This window comes from Gracilinanus agilis, chromosome 2 (genome assembly GCF_016433145.1).
Source record: "Gracilinanus agilis isolate LMUSP501 chromosome 2, AgileGrace, whole genome shotgun sequence".
In the NCBI taxonomy this organism is placed as follows: Eukaryota; Metazoa; Chordata; class Mammalia; order Didelphimorphia; family Didelphidae; genus Gracilinanus; species Gracilinanus agilis.
This window is the reverse complement of record NC_058131.1, coordinates 383,780,432-383,801,349: the sequence shown is the minus strand read 5'-3', so window position 1 is coordinate 383,801,349 and position 20,918 is coordinate 383,780,432. Positions and strand designations below refer to the sequence as shown.

At 38.3% G+C, this 20,918-nt stretch overlaps 1 protein-coding gene across 1 annotated transcript in view; it reads left to right on the top strand.

The window, feature by feature from the left end:
- The window catches only part of ITK (IL2 inducible T cell kinase), an 87,780-nt gene that overhangs the window by 44,982 nt on the left and 21,880 nt on the right, over positions 1 to 20,918 (top strand). Inside the window, exons 6-8 of the mRNA XM_044661755.1 lie at positions 2,107 to 2,258; positions 9,738 to 9,803; positions 13,259 to 13,313. Coding sequence (XP_044517690.1) covers positions 2,107 to 2,258; positions 9,738 to 9,803; positions 13,259 to 13,313 — 273 coding nt within the window. The remainder of the gene's footprint in view (positions 1 to 2,106; positions 2,259 to 9,737; positions 9,804 to 13,258; positions 13,314 to 20,918) is intronic.

Genomic DNA, 20,918 nt, shown 5'->3' with positions numbered 1-20,918 from the left:
TTTTGCCCAAAGACACATGGTTAATTAGGGGTACTGCCAATACTGAGACCCACTTCTTACTCCTACTCTTATGCCTTTTTTTCTGCCCAAATAACCTCATTTTTAAAAAAAAGCAAGGAGCACGGATAAATGACAAAGGGAATCAACAATTCACTGAATGCTCTAGAATTGAACATATAGCTTTCTAGAAAGCATGATGTTTTAGAGACAATAAACATGACTTGGTTCATAGTCCAGCATAGACTCACAAGCATATAACTGCCTGGAATTCACTGTTAGCATGACTCATTGAGAAGGGTGGCAAGCTCCAGTCATTCCACTGGTAGATGTGGGGTACTATCCTGAGCCTCCTGCTACTTTCAACCCTGATGTCTTTAAGGATACCTCTCTTATTATTCCTTACTTGCCACTTTCATTTTTTTGTTCAAATCCCATGCTGTTGGCCACCAATTCCTTTGCTGTCATTTGCTACCACCCGCCCTTCCACGGGGGTTTTCGAATCCAGACCCACTGTGGAAAAGGGCACAGGTTTCCAAGTTACTCCCTACCCTGGTCTCTATTTCCTTTAGGTTTTCATTGTTAGTCATTTCCAGTATCATGTTTTCACAAACTAGTCACTCAAGGTTTTGAGTCAGGAGTTTTAAATAACAAACAGGGAAAAGTTTTAAAATATAAATCATTTTGATTTACAAATATTTAATTCCCAATTTAATGCCAAGTTCTGAATGACCATAGATAGAATGCTGCTTTTTCTCTCAAGGAGATTTTAATCTGATGCAGAGGAAAGGCATGTTTACAGAAAAACTAAGATAAAGAAGGAGAGCAAGATCAGTGAAAAGGAGAAGTCCAGACAAAGTACTGAGAGGAATCTGAAGTAGACATCTTGTTAGTCTGTATGCAGCTAGGGATGGCTTCATTGAAGAATTGGCTATTGAATTTATCCACAAAGACTGGAGAGACTTCAATTTATGGAGAGAGAAGTGAAATCCATCCCAAGCTGGAAGAGAGGAAGCTTGAGGAAAGGTATACAGACAGAAAGAGTTTTTGTCTTAGCTCCTGTCTTTCTCTTTTTCATTTTTGTACCTGGAATGAGCCCTGCCCAAGTTTTTATTTTTATTTTACATTTTTTAGTCTTCAGATTTTCTGTAGATTCAAATCCCCTCACCTCTTTTGTTTTCTTTTTAATTTAATTTAATTTTCATCTCTAAATTCATTCTCTCCAACTTATGACAAGAATGTTCCAGAGAAAGAACTGTTGGAGTTAGAAAGCAGATGAAAGCATATGATTTTTTAGTTGTTTATTTGGGTTTATGTTTTAAGGTTTTGTTTTTTTAAAGATTACTCACTTACAAAAATAAACACTATGGAAATACGTTTTGGATGATAATACATGTGTTACCCAGATCATATTGCTTGCCATTTCTTGCAAAAGGAAGGAAAGGGAGGAAAGGAATTAATTTGAATCATATAACTTCAGAAAAGTTATGTGGAAATTTGTGAATTATGTAGAAAAATGTAATTGGTCCAAAAATTAAATTAATAAATTGCAAAATTAATAAATAAAATATCACAAACAATAAATCATTTCCCTCTCACCTTCTCCTCCCCCCCCCCATTGAGAATTGAGAAAAGCAAAACCTGTTACAAATATACCTATCTCCTCTTTCCTTTGAATGGAGATGGAGAATACTGGAAATCCCCATGTGGTCTGCTACAGACCCTAATATGGAATTAAGCATGTTAAATGGGAACCCACAAAACCTAAGTATGGTTTGTTTCCGTCTTAGGTGTTGGACATGATGATTTCCAGTACTGAGGTTCTATGACCTTAGAGAAAACTCCATACTGATATGGCAGCCTCAATATCCTATTCCTTCCAACAGAAAAGTAAAAAGCCAATTACCCTCAAAGTGACCTTTGGTCTTGACTATGATATTAAGTCAACCAGAGCTTTTGCAGATGGTCTTAGCTGACATCCAAATGTACAAAGTTCATTATTCTCATATTATCAGAAGATGGGTCTAAATTCTAATTCAGCGACTAAGTGACCTCATTCAAAATTTGATCCTCTTAACCCTATCTTTATTTTGTTCTGTCTCCTGACAGAGGTCATTGAGAGAGCCTGAAGAAATCCTAGTCATTGCCCTATATGACTACAACACAAATGATCCCCAGGAGCTCACCCTACAAAGCAATGAAGAATATTACTTGCTCGACAGTTCAGAGATCCATTGGTGGAGAGTCCAAGATAAGAATGGGTAGAGTATTTTTCGATCAGATTTCTTAGTCTTGAAATGGTGGGAGGGGAAGATGGAACACTTCCTCTAATCCCACTAATTCTGATTACCATTTTGGATTTAGAGAAGAAGAGGGGAAGGAGAAGAAAGTTGAGGAGAAAGGGGAAAACAAAGGAGAAAGCTAAGAAAGCAGAGTCTTAACTAGGGTGGGATGACTGAAAGTTTATCCAGAAAATTGAAAGGGAACTGACCTAATTTCATCTTTCATCTCAGCAGCATTAAAAACTCATATAGTGTCCTAAATATCCCAAGGTATGTTTTCTTATCAGTCATCAGCCTATCAGCAGCCTAAAAACCTTTCAATGTTCCATCCTGCATCTTTTCTGCTAACCCCACCAGAGAAGAGTTTCTTCTACCTTTACTTGCCTCAAGTGCAAATATGGCTAGTTATGGCTCTGCAAGAAGGGAAGAAGTTTGTTTCTTTCTCAGAAGTAGGAAAGCCCACCTTTAGTTGGCCCCTGACAAGACTGAAAGTCCCCTAGGTTTTTCCATTGACATCCACGACTTGGGGGTTTGAAACTCAAAACAACCTTATCTGACACTGGTTATATATGTGGGCATGGTGGAGGGTACACCATGCAGAGGGATATTTATTCTGGTGGGAAGAAAAAGAATGGTGTACTGAATAAACCAGTGTGAACTTCTAATGTAATTAATTATCCAGGATGTTCTTCTGCTAATTAATGTCTTCTTCTGAGGCTGAGGCTTCATAGCATGGAGATGACAGTTCTTGAAAATAATGCCTCAACAACTCAATCATAAGTGATGAGAGGTTTTTACCAAGCTAGAAAGACTTAGAAAACAGGCCAGATAAATAAATTCTGTGTTGGTCATCTGATTAACGTAGATACATGAAGAGAAGTTCATAACGTCCATAACATGTCAGCTTCAGAATCCTTGGTGCCCTTATGCTATTGATTGGAATAGAGAGGCCCTGGGAGGGTCCTATGAGCCTGACAGTCTGCTAGTTCTGGGGATGTCTAATGTTCCATGAAAGAAGAGAACAGGAGACCTGGGGGTGGCCCTCTCCCTCTCTCACCCTAACCACTTCCAGTGATTATGATTATGATCCATTCATGTGCCTGCCTATCCTGTGCAACCAGAGTTTGCCATAGAGAATGCTCGGGGGTGGTTCCCTCAACTTCTTTTAACATTGCAACGATAAGAAAAAGATACAATGGTTATCCAGACATTATTAGAACATTGATATTAAAATACTGGAAAATTTCATGTGAATCCTTCTCTTAAATATAAATAAATGACTAAAATTTGAATGAATTTGAGGGTGTGCGTAATTCAGAATTTAGCTCCTAGCTGACTTATATACCAAGTGCTGAATAATATGCATTTGTCTAAACTGTGATTATTCTAGACTTTTGTGGAGCTAAAATGGGCATTAGAGGTCACTGAATAAAAGTACCTTATTTTATAGATAAGGAAACTGAGAACCAGAGATCTGCACAAGATCACATTATTGGTGCAAAAGACCTCAAAACCAGATCTCCTGACTCTTCACTGAGTGTTTATTCTTTGCTTCTTAAACCTTTCTTCAGACTTCTAGATGAGACAGTCTGTGCATGATCACTAGAAGCAGTGCCACATGGGGAAAGAACAGGGGAGCTGGTGTCCAAAGGTCTGAGGTCAAGACTCTGCGGATACCAGCCACTTCACTATTTAAAGACTTGGAGCCTCAATTTCCTCATCTGTCTAATGGGGATAATAATCATGGCCAGATTGGCTTCATTAACTATTTAAAAGCCTACCAGTTGGTAGCTTTTGTGAATAACTGCTGTACCCTTAAATTGTTAATGAGGCCAGCTTGATACCATCTGTTTTGCTATAATTTGGACATTTGGTTGAAATACTTTATTGTGCTACAAGTATTCTTTGGTTCTGTCAAGGGGTTCAAGTAGAGGAAAATTGACATAAAAAGTTATTTGTACAAAATGGCAAATTCTTATTTATGTTTGTTTTAAGTTTTGGGAATGACTATCATCTTGTCTTTTTACTTTAGTTGGCTCTGTTATTGTTGCCAAATCTGATCCTGTTGCCAATTTTAAAAAAATATATTCATGATATTCTATGATATGTTACCAAAATCAAGTGCCACAAGTCTGTTCTCCTGCATTGCAATTGATAGCACTGGTCATTTAAGGTCTACTTTTTTCAGCAAAGTCAGCATCAAATATATATTCAATGGAGTATAATCTACTATTTGTTGCAAACATAGAGAAGGAAGGGAAGAAGGATTTATTTAGTACCTATTACATTCTAGTCACTGTGCTAAGACCTTTTATAAATATTATCTCATTTGATCCTCACAACAACTTTGGGAGGTAGGTGTTATTATCATCTCTCTTTTACAGTTAGGGAAACTGAGATAAAGAAAGGTTACAGGGCTTACTCAGGGCCATACAGCTAGTATGTGCCTGAGGCCAGATATGAACTCAGATTCTCATGGCTTTGGGCCCAATACTCCATCCACTGCACTGCCTGGTGCCTGGTAGGATTCATTTGTTGGGGTACGGGGCAGAGGGGGTAGACTATATGAGACCCTCTAAAGTTCCTTCCAACTCCAATGTTTTGACTCTGCAGGGATGGAAGGCAAAAATATACCAATATAAGCTTATGAGCCCTGTCTAACATGAAATCCCTCTACTTGCATAGATGATTCCATTATATCCTGTCTTCCCCCAACAGATTGCCCCTTCTGTCATCTCCACACTGTAAATTATCTTCAATCTCTTTCTGTCTCCTGGTTCCTTCCCTATACTGCCTACAGACATGGCTGGGTCTTCCTCACCCTCCAAAACCCCTCACTTGATCCTTCCATCCCTGCTAACAATCATCCGACATCTATCATGCCTTTTGTAGCTGTAGATCCTTGAGAAGGTTGTCTACAATAGAAGTCTTCACTTTCTTTCCTCTTATTCTCTTCTTAACCCTTTACAGCCCATCTTCTGACTTTATCACTCCACTGAAACTTTCTGTCTTCTTTATATACCCAACACTCAGTACAATTCCTGGCACGTTGTGGAGGCATAATAAATGTTTATTGATTTGACTCAGTATTTAAAAAGCATAAGTTGTAAAGTCAGTAAGGTACTTTCTTCACAACAAGCCTTCTGGATAGGAGGTGCAAGTGAATATTCTTATTTTATAGATAAGGAAACTGAGGTAGAATAAGACTTGATAGGTTACCCATGGCCACAAAGCTTTAAGTTTCAGAGAGAGAATTCAAACCCAGATCTTGCAGTTTAGACACAGAGCTTTCTCTTATAATCTTCACTGTCTGCCTTTTTTCCTATTTCTTTTTCTTTCTATTTCCTTCTTTCTCTTCCCTCCGTCATCCCTTTCTCTCTCCCATTCTTTTTTCTCTCTTTACTCTCTTTTTCTCTCACCCTCTCTTTCCTTTCCTTCCCCTCTTGATTTCTTTCTCTTCTTTTTCCTTTCTTTTCTTTCCTCTCCTTCCCTTACCTACTCTGGAAAACCTATTTTTTAGGAAAAAAAATAATAATCATGCCTTCTGTGATTATATAAGTTATTTCCACCCCATCCCAAGCTTGTAACTTCTTGTAACCAAGAAAAATGGTCAAGCAAAACCAACACAGCTCCATGTTTGACAGGTTATATAATATTCTGCACTCATGGTCCCCCTCCTCGATAGTTATTGAAAAGTTAATACTTAATTCCTTCTTTCTTGTAAAATGTAGGAATTGCTGTGCCAAAACTATGGCCCAAACAAGCATCAGCACTGGTTCTGGCCATTCTACTTGATGCTACTCCTGGCATAGTGGATAGAGTGCTGGGTTTGGGGTCAGGAAGACTAAAGTTCCAATGTGACCTCAAACATTTGACCTTGCACATGTTACTTAACCTGTATGCCTCAACCGTGAAATGGGGATGATAGCCCCAACCTCCCAGAACTGTAGTGAGAAGCAAGTAAAATAATATTTGTAAGGTACTTAGCATAGCGCCTTGCACATATTGTTGTTATTCGGTGGTTTCGGTTGTGTCTGACTCTTTGTGACTCCATTTGGGGTTTTCTTGGCAGAGATATCGGAGCGGTTTGCCATTTCCTTCTCCAGCTCATTATACAGATAAGGAAACTGAGACAAACAGGGTTTAGTGACTTGTCAGAGTGGGAGGTCAAATTTGAACTCAGGTCTTCCTGACTCCAGGCCACTGCATCACCTAGCTGCCCACGCTTGGCACTTTAAGTAGAGACTAAATAAATGTTTATTTCCTTATATCTTATTGCCTTTGGTAGAATTTAAATTTCTAGGATGTAATTATGCATGTTGTTTGTCTCTCTAAGTAGACTGGAAGCTCTTTAAAACCAAAGAACACATTTTGGGCTTCTATAGTTCAAATCCAGCCTCACTTTCTAGCGATATGTTCCTACACAAGTTACTTAACCTCTGTCTACCTCAGGCTCCTCGGCTGTAAAATGGGGGCAATAACAGCAGCTACCTTGCAGGGTTGTTGTGAGGATCAAATGAGATAGTATTTGTGATAGACTTAGTACAGGGCCAGGCACTGTGGCAGGCACTTAATAAATGCTTGTTTCCCTCCTACAAGGTTGCTCTCAATTTTTGAACAAAATGAAAAGAAAGCAAAGGTCATCCCCTAAAGAGTTAAGCCTCAATAGGAAGACGAAACCATCTTATCTACTCAAAGTCTTCTATACAGAGATCTGATATATTTTACCACATACATTTAAAACATCTTTTTTTTTCTTTCTCTTTTTCCTTTTTTCCTTTTTTTCTTTTTTAATGAATTCAATGTATCCTTTGCCCTGACTGGGGAGGGAGTTGGAAATCAAGGTAGAGGAATGAGACTTCCGGTAGAAAGAGTGTTGGATTTGGAATCAAAGGACCTGGGTTCTAATCTCAGGTAGCAACCCCTTGTGATCTTGAGTATATCACTTCACTTCTCTATGACTCAGTTTCCTATAATTGTCTATATATTATAACACTATTTCCAGGGAGTGATGAATGAGCCAGGAGCCTGCTCCTTATATGAAGTTATCAGCCCTCTCTTATGGGAGGCAGATATACTGCTTAGATCAAAACCCTTGGTTTGAGAAATAATGTGACTTGGTGACTCAGTAACCGACCACAGATCCAAAATGAAAGCTTTGCTCTGTAGCTAACTTGCAGAGGAAGACTCGTTTAGTGACCTGGTCTTGTCTAAATTCTGACACTCCTGAGTCTAGTGGGATGAATGGCCCATGATAAAAGGGGAATGAGTGAGAGACTGGTTGAGCCTATTTGTACTTAGAGGAATAGAGGCTGTTATGCAGGTTATTTTAGGCAAAAAATAAACAATTTGAAAAACCATCTTTCCTTCAATTATTTGAATAAATGGGATAGAAAGTATTATTTGCAAAGAGCACCAGTTCACTAGAAGGCCTAGATTACCTTTCTCCTAGAGTACCTTCCTCTCTGAGATCATTTTCCAGCTGCTCTATAATAGATCTATTTATTTACATGGTGTTTCTCCCATTCAAATGGGAGTTTCTTGAGGGCAGGGGTTGCACAGTGCTTAGTACATAGTTAGTGTGTAATAAATATTTTTTGACTAAGTAATAATATCGGGCATCATGATGAAAAGGCAAATTCTTTCAATCATCCATGTTGCCAAGTAATTAGATTTTTAATAAAAAAGAAAAAGTAGGTCATAACAGAAAACACTGACAAATAGGTCAGGCAAGCTGGGTCCTGCCACTAGCCATGATATAAATGATTTCCCTTCTCTGTGCCTCAGGGTCCTTATTTGTTGTTATTTTTTTAAACCATTTTTAAATAAAATTTTTCTTGTTGTCTCCCTCCCCTCTTTACTTTTCCTTCTTGGAGCTGACAAGAAATTCTCCTGGGTTATACATATATTATCACTCAGATCCTATTTCCATCAAGGTCCTTATTTGTAAAATTTGGGGTTGGATAAAATAATTATTTCTGTCTCTGTCATTCAGTGAAAAGGATACTAGAGGCAGCGACATTAATCAGTCAACCAGCCTCAGTACTTGTTATGTTACTAGTGTGACCCTAAGAAAGTTACTTAACTTCTTTCCGCCTCAATTTTCTCATTTATAAAATAGAGATAAGAATAGCACCTACCTCCCAGGTTTGTTATGAGGATGAGCTAATGTTTGGTAAGTGCTTAGCACAGTGCCTACCCTATAGTAGGGGCTTAATAAAAGTTTGTTCCCTTCCTCCTAGCTGGTTTCCTCCTCCATGGAAAGTGTGGGAGAGCTACGTAACTTCTATTAGATTTTCCAATGTGATGGTTCTCCGTCTACTGCACACAGTCAGGTGATTCCGCCTCCACCCAGGAGAGTTTTTCTGATTCAGGATGATCTTTATTCATTTTTCACTGTCAAGATTGGGGAGAGCTTTGAATCATGGTTCACAATTATTGACTGATATCTTCTGTGAACTGTGGTTGGAAAGTCACTTTTTATGTTTTAAGTCTGTTTCCTGAATGCAAACTTTTGGCACTGATGTGGAAAAAACAATTATAGCAAAAAATATTTCCAGAAGGAAAAAAGAAATTAATTAAACTTTTTTTTCCAATAGAGGAAATTTCACAGTGAGCAGGAAGAAGGGCTATTTGAATAAAATATCAAATTCTAATTCATTCTTGTTTAGGTGTTAGCAGTACCAATCCATTTGCTTTTAACTTCAGTTCGATCTTGTTATTTTTGCCATTTCTGATCATGGTGCAGATGCAGGATGCTGTGTACATGGCCAACATCAATAGAATAAAACAATTTTCTAAAACCTTTCTTTCCTTCACAAAGACAATGAATTTTAAAAATTTCTTTTGGTATAATACTGTTCAGGCATGAGCTAGATTTAATGACGTCTGAGGTCTCTTCTAGACTGTGATGTGAATCTATGATGACACTGTTCTGTGTGTGGAATTACAAGTTTATTAGACAGAAAATGAGAGTATAGTTTAGGGGGAAAGAGGGCCTTTTCAGAGTTCCTGAAATCCCAGCTCTACTTATGGATGAGCCTATCACCCCATTTCTGATCTCTTCTAAGCTGAGGTTGTCTAAGCTTGGAGATGTAGAAAGTTTCAAGGGCCAGGGCTCATCCCACCATAGTTCCCTCTACCTTTTGGGAGAAGCTAATCTGCAAATGTCATCCTCCCATCCCAATATTTTCACCCTTCCTCTCTTGATCAGGTAAGTATACAAGGAAAGGAAGGAAGAGGCTGTGTATAATGATGTAGAGGCTTGGTTTGAGACCCTACCTAAGGTTAGGGCAATATGGTCTCAGGCAAATCAATCCTGTTCTCTAGTTCTCCGCTTCCTCACGAGTAAAATATGTGTGACTAGGTTATCTTTAGGATACAATTGGACTCTGATTCAAAAATTAGTCAGGAATAGACATTTCTGTCATTGTCTAACCACAACTTATGTTTTAACAGGCATGAAGGATACGTTCCAAGCAGTTACCTAGTAGAGAAATCACCAAATAACCTGGAAACATATGAGTAAGATGATATTATTTGATTCTCATGATTTTGTAATCTGATATGTGCCGATAACCTTCCTAAGTGCTTGTTGGGGGGAGAGCAGGTAGAGCCATCTCTAGGTTCTTCCACCCCACCCTCAAATTTATAACTAAGTGAAATTAGTTTAAATGAACAGACTGCTTTGAAGTGGAAGCCACAAAGGAGGAGCCTGAGGGGTTTGTGTGGAAGAAGGCAGGACCAACCCTTTGCCCTGGTAATGGGAGAGAAGAGCAGGGCAGAGCAAGTATAAGGTGTAAGAAGATCATGCCCTGACTTGTATAAAATATTTCTGTTCCCCCTCCATGTCTCAGACTGATCTGTATTCAGCCTTGAGAAACGTGAGACCCCTCTCTTCCTCCCCAAAGCTTAGAGTCTAAGGATACCACTCAGATTCCTCATATTCAAGAGAAAGCCCTTCTTATGGGAAGGGGTAGTGCTATGTTTCCACATAAAGGGAAGAGGAAATGTTGGATGGGTCAGAATTATTGTTTGCCTTTGAAAAGAAGAGAAGAAAATGAGAGAAAAAAATTCCATTAAAAAACAGATACTTGACATAACTCAGATTTCAGGTAGTCCCCAGGCAGTGCTTAATTTTCTTTTCTCGTAAAAAAAAAAAATTTATTTTATAACCCTTTCTTTCTGTCAGTATCAATTCTAAGACACCAGAGCAGCAAGGTTAGGCAATCTAGATTAAGTGACTTGCCCAAGGTCACACAGCTAGGACCTCTTTGAGGCTACATTTGAACCCAGGTCCTCCCAATCCAGGCCTGACACTCTATCCATTGTGCTACTTATCTGCCCCTGCAGTGTTTTCAAAGTGAAAGATTATTTGTATGTAGTGTCCCTGGATTGTGGAAGAGATAGCAAGAGTGTTCTTTCCTAACTACCGTTTCAAAGACTGAACATGGATAGCAATTCAGGAGAAGCTTTGACCACCTCCCCCCACCATCCTCAGCTGAATGTTTTACAATACACAGTTGCAGGGGAACAAAGTGCTTGTCTTCTGGAAGAGGGACAAGTCAGTAGAATACAGCCTAATGAGAACTGCTATTAAATCATTATGGCTCTTGACAACCCAGATATGGATGTTATTTGTTGCTGAAATTCTGATAGCAAGAGCAAAGAAGCATAGTAATGAGAAAATATGGGGATCATTTCCTCAAGAATCTCTTGCCCTTGGACCTATTATTATACTGGCTGGCTGTGTGTGTGTGTGTCAAAGACAGACACAGAGGCATAGAGAGAGAAAGAGACAGAGAGAAGAGAAACAGAGAAGGAAAGAGACAGAGAAAGAAAGAGAGAGAGGAGAAAGAGAAAGAGAGTGAAAGACAGACAGAGACAGAGAGAAGAGAGAGACAAAGGGAGAGAAAGAGAGAGGAGAAAGAAACATCCTCTACCAACAAAACTATTTGGATCATCAGCTACAAGGATATATGGAGCACAAGGAGAGAAAGCATTTGCATAATTTACCAAAGTAATAAAATTCTATTTGCCACTGAATACCTATGGGAAGTCTGATGAGGTTGAGGCTAGTAGTTCCAATTCTAAATCCTGTCAGCCTATTACTTAACTCTTTGGCCATGATCAAAATTATCTTAATGAAAAGTGAGAAGTTCCATCAGTCACTAGAGTGTTATGCCTGTACAAGGACAAACATCCAAGGACTTAGAAATACCCACATGTCCTTTCAACCTCATGCTTGACCTTGTGTTGGCAGGATCTGTTTCTACAGATTTATTATGAATTTTTAAAAACAGGCAGCTTTTTATGGGAAAAGACACCACGATGGTATCAGTGACTTGGTGGTGAGTAAACTGCACCAAATACTGAGAGTCAATCTTCACAGAACCCTACGTGCTTTGCTGAAAGCCACATTCAAACTATCAAATTGGCTTGAACCAGTTTGGGGTTTTTAGAGGGTTTTTTTTAGCCTAAGCATTTAGACTTGGTACTTATTTGACGGCTGTAATCATGCAAATCCCATGCAGACTCCAATGTATAAGTTCTTTGAAAACAGAATTTCTTCCTTTTTAATGTTCCTAATGACTATGAAATATTCTATTTAAGTAGCAATTCCTACCCCAGTTCCTTGGTTCCCTGTCACCAATAGCTTACTCAAGAGAACAAACTTGAGGGTGAATCAGCTGTTTTGTTTTATTTTCATTTTTGGTGCAGACTGGTAATTTCATTGGTAGAGGGAACTCTCAGTGATATAAGCTCCTTCTACCAAAGCAAATTAACTCCTGTCCTTCAATTTATCATCTTAAAGAGTTCCCTGAAAACACTGGGAGATTAAGTGACTTGACCTGGGCCACAGAGCCAGTATATTTCAGAGATGAGACTTGAATCCAGGGTTTCCTGATTCCCAGTCTGACTCTCTATCCACTACCTCTGTTGTCTCTCCCATCTTTGTTTTCTTTCTTTCTTTTTTTTTAAACCTGTATCTTCCTGTCCAAACAACTCTAAGGCAAGGGCTATGCAAATGGAGTTAAGTGACCTGCCCAGAATCACACAGCTGGGCAGCATCTGTGTTATTATGTATTAAATGAACAGATAATTTTTTTTTTAATTTTAAAACCTTAACTTCTGTGTATTGACTTATAGGTGGAAGATTGATAAGGGTAGGCAATGGGGGTCAAGTGACTTGCCCAGGGTCACACAGCTGGGAAGTGTCTGAGGCCGGATTTGAACCTAGGACCTCCCGTCTCTAGGCCTGGCTCTCATTCCACTGAGCTACCCAGCTGCCCCTGAACAGATAATTTTTTATGAAAAAAGATACCATGGTGGTTTCAGTGACTTGGTAGCCAGTAAGCTGCACCAAATATTGAGATTCAGTCTTCAGAGAATCCACCAATTCCACCATGCTTTATTGAAAGCCACATTCAGACTGTCAATTTGCCTTGGCTGAACCCAGGACCTCCCACCTCCAAGCCTGGTGCTCTATGTACTAAGCCACCTTGCTGCCCCAATCCCCTGCTGTGCTTTCATAGCTAGAAATTCTACTCTACTTCCATCCCCCACTCACCTGTTTTCTCATTTTGGTTGTTGCTCTTTAAAAGGCCATACTAAGACATAAAAAAATATTTTTTTCTCAGTATTTGAGTCTTTGGTAGAGTAAGCCTGAGTCTCTAAGTAAAAAATATTGTTATTGCAATTTTAAAAGGCTATTTTATAGCCATTTAATTTGCATTAATGTTTTGAGCAGCACCAGGAATCATCCCACATATAACCACCTACTGTGTTTTGAAATGAAAAGTAACTCAAGACAAATTAAATATTGTATTATATGTGAAGGTATTATATATTTTATCTGGTGTGTTTGGAAAATTTATGAAAAAAATAAGAACATATTTTTTTGCCTTGATACTTCTTTATGATCATATAGCTAAATTTTTCATAACTCAGATGATAAGAACTTTTTAAACTACTTTCAGGTGGTACAACAAGAGCATCAGTCGAGACAAAGCTGAAAAGCTCCTTTTAGATGAGGTAAGTTGAGAGACGGCGGCTTTGGACTTGGGCAAAAAAGGGGGCTTGATTTCCTTCTGCTTTGTGTTTGACTTGAAAGGGACAGATTGATAGCCTGGATTAATGCAATCTCTTCCATTCAAGGCAAGTAGAATCTGTGCTTCCATGCTATGGTGGAAAGAGAGCATTGGCCATGTAACCATAGGATGTAGGTTCAAATCTCCCTGTTGTTGCTTACTACCTGTGTGACTGGGTAAGTCACTTAATGTTCAGGATTCTCAGTTTCCTTGAGTGTAAAATGGAGAGAGTAGCCTGGGAGGTTTCTGAGGTTCCTTTCAACTAACTTTATGATTTTATAAAAACCTACGGGGCTGGCCTTCTGGGTTGCAATGGCATGGATCAGTGACCCATCATTATGGCCCTGATGGCCCTTACTAACTGCAATTGCACCAGAGTGAGCCACAAATAATGTTGCTGTGTCACTGACTCTTTTCTGACAGCCACCTAGCTATAGCCACATCTAAGTGGTTATTTCTCAAATCCTGGCTGAGAGCCCAGTGAAGAAACACTGATTGGTTTTAGGCTATTGAGAGAGAATTCGGGATAGTCACTAGAGCAAGACGGTCAGGAGATATTAACTATTCTGAGGCAGTGGTATAGTGAAAAGAATAATGGATTTGGAATCAGAGGGATTGAATTCAAATCCTGATTCTGTTGCTTATTATGTAACACCGAACATACTTCATCTCTGGGACTTAGTTTCTTCATCTGTAAAATGAAGAGATCAGACTAGAGACAGCCAGGTGAACTGATGCAGTGAGTAAAGCATGAATTGGAGTCAGAAAGACCTGAGTTCAATTCCTGCTCCAAGACATTAGCTGTGCGGCCCTGGTCACAACACTTAACCACTGTTTATTCAGTTTCTTCTTCCATAAAATGGAGATAATAATAGCATCTGTTCCCCCCACACACCAGGGATGCTATGAGGATAGAGTGAGATATTCATAAAGCATTTGGCAAATTTTAAACCACTATATAAATGCTAACTATCATTATTAGATGACCTCTATGGCAATTTATCACTCCAGCATTCCATGGTTCCTCACTAGAATCAAATAACTTTTAAGGATGATTATAAGGATCCTGGTCCAGAACTGCAGAAGTATGTGCCCCCTAGGTGGTGAAGGAAAAGGAGGGAAGTTGGAATGTTTTTCCAATCAGCACTGAAACTACTACTGTCTTCAGACAACAATGGGAATAGCTCAAAACTCTATGTAAAGAGTTCTGGGAATATCAGCTAGTGAAGGGAGAAGGGAAGAAGAAAGGGGTCAGGGAAAAGAAAAGGGGAAGGGAAGGCAGAGGAGGGGGGAAATAGAGGAAAAGGAAAGAGAAAGGAAGGGAAAGGAAAATTCCTAATATTTAAAATTATATGACTATATGGTATATAGAACAGTGGCCCACTGACCCCTGAGTATACCTAAGATCTTTTAGAGGTCAAAACTATTTTCATAATAATACCAAGATGTTTTCATTTCAGTATAAGTAACAATGGATATAATTCATATAAATAAAAGCTCTTCAGGGTCCTAAAACTAAAAACTCTGAGAACCTCAGATATAAACAATAAGATTCTTTTAACTATACTTTTAATTATAAAAATTCAGAGAAGGAAAGCATGAAGGCAGACTGGGATAGTTTTGAAAGGTTTCAAAGAGAAAGGCCAGAACTTAAGCTGAGCTTTTGAATAGGAGGAAAGAGACCTAATCCTTCCTTTATGTCCCATGTGCTCAGAATCTGTATCCACAATTTATGCCATAGTGAAACCTCACTAATTAGAGCTAATTAGGAGAAAGACAAAATTAGTAACAAAACTGAACTGTGAGGATCTGCTGAAAGGACTGAGTGTGTTTAGCCTAGAGAAAAGAAGGCAGCTTTATCATGTCTAACCTAGTATTTAAAGGGCTATCATATGGAGGGAACCATTCTGCTTGTTCTGCTTAACCAGTCCCAAAGGGCAGAGTAATGAGGAGAAGTTATAGAGTTATAGAGAGGCTGATTTCATCTCAATGTAATAACAGTCCCCATTGCCCAAAGTAGCACAGGTAGCAAGTAGCAAGGATGATATTTGAATACAGATCCTCTGACTCCAAAGCCAGTATTATTTCCTCTGCACCAAACTACCTCCCTAAATCTGAGGTTCCTGAACCTCAGTTTACTCATCTATAAAATGGGAATAGCACTTTGCAAACATGTAACTACCATATAAATGTGAATCTTTTTTAGAAGAAAAAGTATTAGTACTATTGATAATTTTTTATTTGAAAATTTTTATTTAATTAATTGATTAAGAATATTTTTCCATAGTTACATGATCCATGTTCTTTCCCTCCCCTCCTCCCACCCCCTCCTGTAGCCAACAAGCACTTTCACTGGGTTTTACATACGTCATTGATCAAGACCTATTTCCATATTATTAATATTTGCATTAGGGTAATCATTTAGAGTCTGCATCCCCAATCATGTCCCCATCAACCCATGTGACCAAGCAGTTGTTTTTCTTCTGTGTTTCTACTCCCACAGTTCTTTCTCTGGATGTGGATAGTGTTCTTTCTCATAAGTGCCTCATAACTGTCCTGGATCATTGCATTGCTGCTGGTACAGAAGTCCATTACATTCGATTTTACCATAGTGCATCAGTCTCTGTGTACAATGTTCTTCTGGCTCTGCTCCTTTCACTCTGCATCAATTCCTGGAGGTCTTTCCAGTTCACATGGAATTCCTCCAGTTCATTATTCCTTTGAGCACAATAGTATTCCATCACCAACAGATACCACAATTTGTTCCGCCTTCTCCAATTGTAGGGCATTCCCTCATTTTTCAGTTTTTTTGCCACCACAAAGAGCGCAGCTATAAATATTTTTGTACAAGTATTTTTCCTTATGATCTCTTTGTATAAAACCAACAGTAGTATGGCTAGATCAAAGGACAGGCAGTCTTTTAAAGCCTTTTGGACTATTGCTAATTTTTAATAAATTATTTTTTTATTTTAAATTTAATATAACTTTTTAAGTGTCCATAAAGGATGCAGAGGAAAACTTCAGCCATCCCATTTTGAGATTAGCAACCATTTTTTTTTTTACTTTTTATTTATTTGTTTTTATTTTAAACCCTTAACTTCTGTGTATTGGCTCCTTGGTAGAAGAGTGGTAAGGGTGGGCAATGGGGGTCAAGTGACTTGCCCAGGGTCACACAGCTGGGAAGTGTCTGAGGCCGGATTTGAACCTAGGACCTCCTGTCTCTAGGCCTGACTCTCAATCCACTGAGCTACCCAGCTGCCCCTAGCAACCATTTTTTAATGGAAATTGAACCAATATGTTCCATCTTAAAAAGAAAGTGCTTCATTGTAATTGATCTCAGTTTATTTGCTGTCTGGGTATATTTACAATCTTTAATTAATTAATATTTAATATTTCCTAAAATAGACTGTCTAATAATACCAGAGATTAGATCTTTTATTTCTTTTCTTTTTTTTTTTTTACTTTATAGAACATTTAGTACAGATAGGTCCAGTTATATTCATTCAGTAAGGACCTAGTAAGACTTGCTGAAAGAGTGATTGGTAGCAAGTTCTGAGCCAATTGTGGTTGTTGTCCTTCCTGCTTGAAGAGGACCAAAATGACATCACTACATCGAGGTCAATGTACAGTGTGTCTGATTGTGGCTGATCAGACCAGTGAGATCTTGGAAACTCTACCACAGGTTGGGCACAAATAGCCTGTATGAACATTTGGGATGGAGATTTGTGTATCTTTAAAATTGTGCCTCTTCTTTTTTTTTTTTTTTTGGAGCTATTGCAATTCCTAAGAAGTAGTCATAGTGATTTCTCTAGAAGAATGAAAGGGGCACATACAGAGAATACAGTATTTAATTGCTGAACTAGGGGAAGGGAAAAATATAGATCAGTCTTTTCAATCATACCCATCCTCAATAATAATAAAGTCATCTTCAAATCCAAAGGACAGTGAAAAGTATGTATCTCTCTCTGTTTATTTATCTGTTTGTCTATCTCTCTATCTGTCCATCTGTCCACCTAGATCTATCTGTCTGTCTGTCTATCTATCTATCTATCTATCTGTCTATCTATCTATCCCTCAAACACAGCTGTTTTTTCCTAGACTGAGGAAAAATAGTGAAAGAAATTATTAACTTTGAAAGGTAAGGTTCTACGTAGTTTGACATGGATCCTAGAACCAAAGAACTGAAAATAGACTTTACAAATGAGGAAGCTGAGACCCAAAGAGTCTTAACCAATGTCACACAGGTAGTAAATGGCAGAAATGAGATTCAAACTCAGTCATTCCAGACTAATATGGTAACAGGTGTTGAAGAAGAACATGAATTTGCTTCTCCCCATCTCTTTCAATATATATCCCTAATGGAGGGAAATTGGTAGTAGCTGACTCCAGAAAGGAGAATTAGAATCAATGGGTAGAAGCTGGAGAGGAGGGTAGAGAGGGTTGGAGTAATTTTGCCCTAACAAATAGAACTTCCTCTCAATTGGAGCTGCCCACTAAGGCTGACTAGTGAAACTGGGTTCTTCATATCTAAAATATTTCAAACAGACACTGGATGACCATAAGAGTGTGAGGCATTGTAGCAGAATTTCTTTATTAAGTAAGAGTCAGGATTAATTAATCTGATTTAATATACAAGTGGCAGTCCTGAATGAGGATTCTTTTGAGGCCATGAAATCTGGGAGGTTTAGACTTCTTCTGAACCCCTTGCAGGAAGTATGTGGGTTTGTCATAGGTTGGCTCTCTCCTCTTCCCTAGAACTGTGGCTCTGTTTTCCACTTATACCTTGGCCAACATTTCCTGTCTTTAAGACTGGATCTTGCTCAGAGCAACAACCAGGAGTTGTTCAAGTACAAAGCACTGCTCTCAGCAGTCCAAAAGGATATGATTTAGCTGGGAGAAGAACTGACCCTAGACAAAATTTTGAAGAAAGTAAATTTTGGGTTCTTCCTCTCTCCCCAACCTGAAATCCATAGTCTTCACTCTCTTCCACCTTTTCCATTATCAAAGCCTGGCACAGAGCCAAGATGGTGGCTTAAAGTAGTAGCAAAAAGTACTTTTAAGTAGCAGCAAAAGCTGAAACTGCTCTGACAATCCTTCTAAATTCACTATCAAAGCCTACTCTAAAGAAAGGATCTGATGAAACCATTTGGGGAAGGGCCTACTATGTGCCAGGCACTTTTACAAATATTATCTCATTTATTCCTCACCTTCACCCAGTAAGGTGTTATTTTTATTCTTACTTTACAGTTGAGAAAACTGAGGTTAAGTGACTTGGCCAGGGTTACACAACTAGTAAGTATCTAAGGCTGGATTTGAACTCAGGTCTCTTATTGACTTCCAGCTCATTCTATCTACTATGCCACCTAACTGCCTATTTACACTGAGGTTTACACCAGTGCTAGGTTTTAAAGTGTAATACTCTCTTCCAGAGAATTATGAAATTTCCCCAAGAACAAACCACAATATGGCACTATCAGATAAAAAGTGAAAATCAGCATAAGTATGATTTGCGTAGAATCACTGAGAATCCCAGAATTATAAGGGACCTCAGTGGCCATGCAGCCCAAAACAGATCTGGACAAGAGTTTCTTCTACCACCTTCCCAACAAAAAAACATCCAGACTTCACTCGAAAATTCTAAGTAATGGGGAACCTTTTCCTTCCTAAGTTGGCCCATTTTATTTGACAGGACTCAAATTGTTAGGAAGTTTTTCCTTACATGGAGCTGACATCTACATTTCTGTTACTATTTCTCCTTGCTCCTTGCCCATCCTTCCAGGGCAAAGATTTTTAAACTGGAATCTTAAGACTTGGAAGGTTTTTTTCCCCTATTTTAATAATTGCATTTCAATAAAAATTGTTTCCTTTTTAATCCTAAAAATCCTAAAAAGGCTAAGAACCTTTAATAAACACAATACCTCTCTCTTTTCTTTTCTTTATTATAAACATCCCCATTTCCTTCAACTAGTTCTTATATGGCATGGCTTCCAGTGACCTTGCCATGATAAGTCCCTTACTTTGGACAAACTTTAGCTTGTTGATCTTTTCCAAATTATGGCATTCCAGAAAAGAATTTTAAATGTGGTCTACTTGGGCCAAAGTCCATCTTCCTCTTATCTTCCTTATTCTGGACAGTCTCCTTAAGTACAACTTAAGATAGTACTTATATTTTGAATTTTCAATTCACTAAAATCTCAAAATTTTAGTGGACAGATAGGTGGCACAGTGGATATAGAGTGCCAGTCCTGGAGTCAGGAAAATTCATCTTCCTGAGTTCAAATATGGCCTCAGGCACATACTAGTTGTGTCACCCTGGGTAAATCATTTAACCCAGTTTGCCTCATTTCTTCATCTATAAAATGAACTGGAGAAGGAAATGGCAAACCACTCCAGTATCTCTGCCAAGAAAACCCCAAATGGGGTCATAAAGAGTCTGACACAACTTAAAAACAATTCAACATCAACAATAACAAAATCCCTAGATTTTTTTCACAAAAACCATTTCATAGCTACAACTTCTTTATCTTATATTTAAGTAGATCTCTGGAACCCAAATGTAGAATTCTATATTTTAACTATTAAATCTCATCTCTTTAGATTCATTCCACAACTTGTGATACTCTTTTTGGTGTCTTAATATAGTATCCATTCTATTAGAGCTAGCTACCTCTCCCAACTTTGTGCTACTTAAAAATGATAAGCTTGTCATCTATGACTGCATCTGATAAAATGGTGAAAGGCTGACCATCCCAGGAAGACAGTGGTTACTCATGTTTCTATAGTACTTTCTTCACAAGGTCCTGTGAGGTACATAATGCAAATTTATACCCACTTAAAATAGATAAGAAAGAAAACTGAGTTTCAGAGAAAGTTATTTTCCTGAGTTTATGCATAAATGCATGAAAAAAATAGTAGGCATCTTAGCCATGACTCACCTTGAGTTCAAATTCAGTACTCTTTACTCTTACCTTTTGTTTTATTATTGTCCCCTTTGGAATCTCTGGATCCCTTCTCAGAATAATGTTTTTAAATGCACAAAATAGAACAAATAGAGTCTCAAAGGAAGGCAATTTGAAATATTGAAATAGCTATCAAATTTTTAAAAAAAATTCAAAGATTCTAAATTAAGAAAACCTCCAAATCACCTCCAAATCAAGCTCTATACCATGCTGCCTCTTAATAAGAATATTCCACTAGAAATTTTGTAATGTGCGATGTTTACCTATGAAGTTTTTCCCAACTGTCCAGGCAGATAAGTGGTAGAGAGGATAGAGAACTAAATTTGGAGTCAGGAAGACCCAAGTTCAAATCTATCTCAGACTTCTGGCTGCCTCAGTTTCCGAACCTGTTAATTGAGGGTAATAAGAGCACCTTCCTCTCAGAATGAGGATAAAATGATTTAATATTTATAAAGCACTTTGTAAACATCTAAGTGCTATGTAAATGCTAGTTATTATTAATGTTATCATCATTATTCCTACTTTCTGAGACAGTTCTTTGACTGACTAGTTACTTACAGAGAAATAATGAGAATTTTAATTAGATTGAG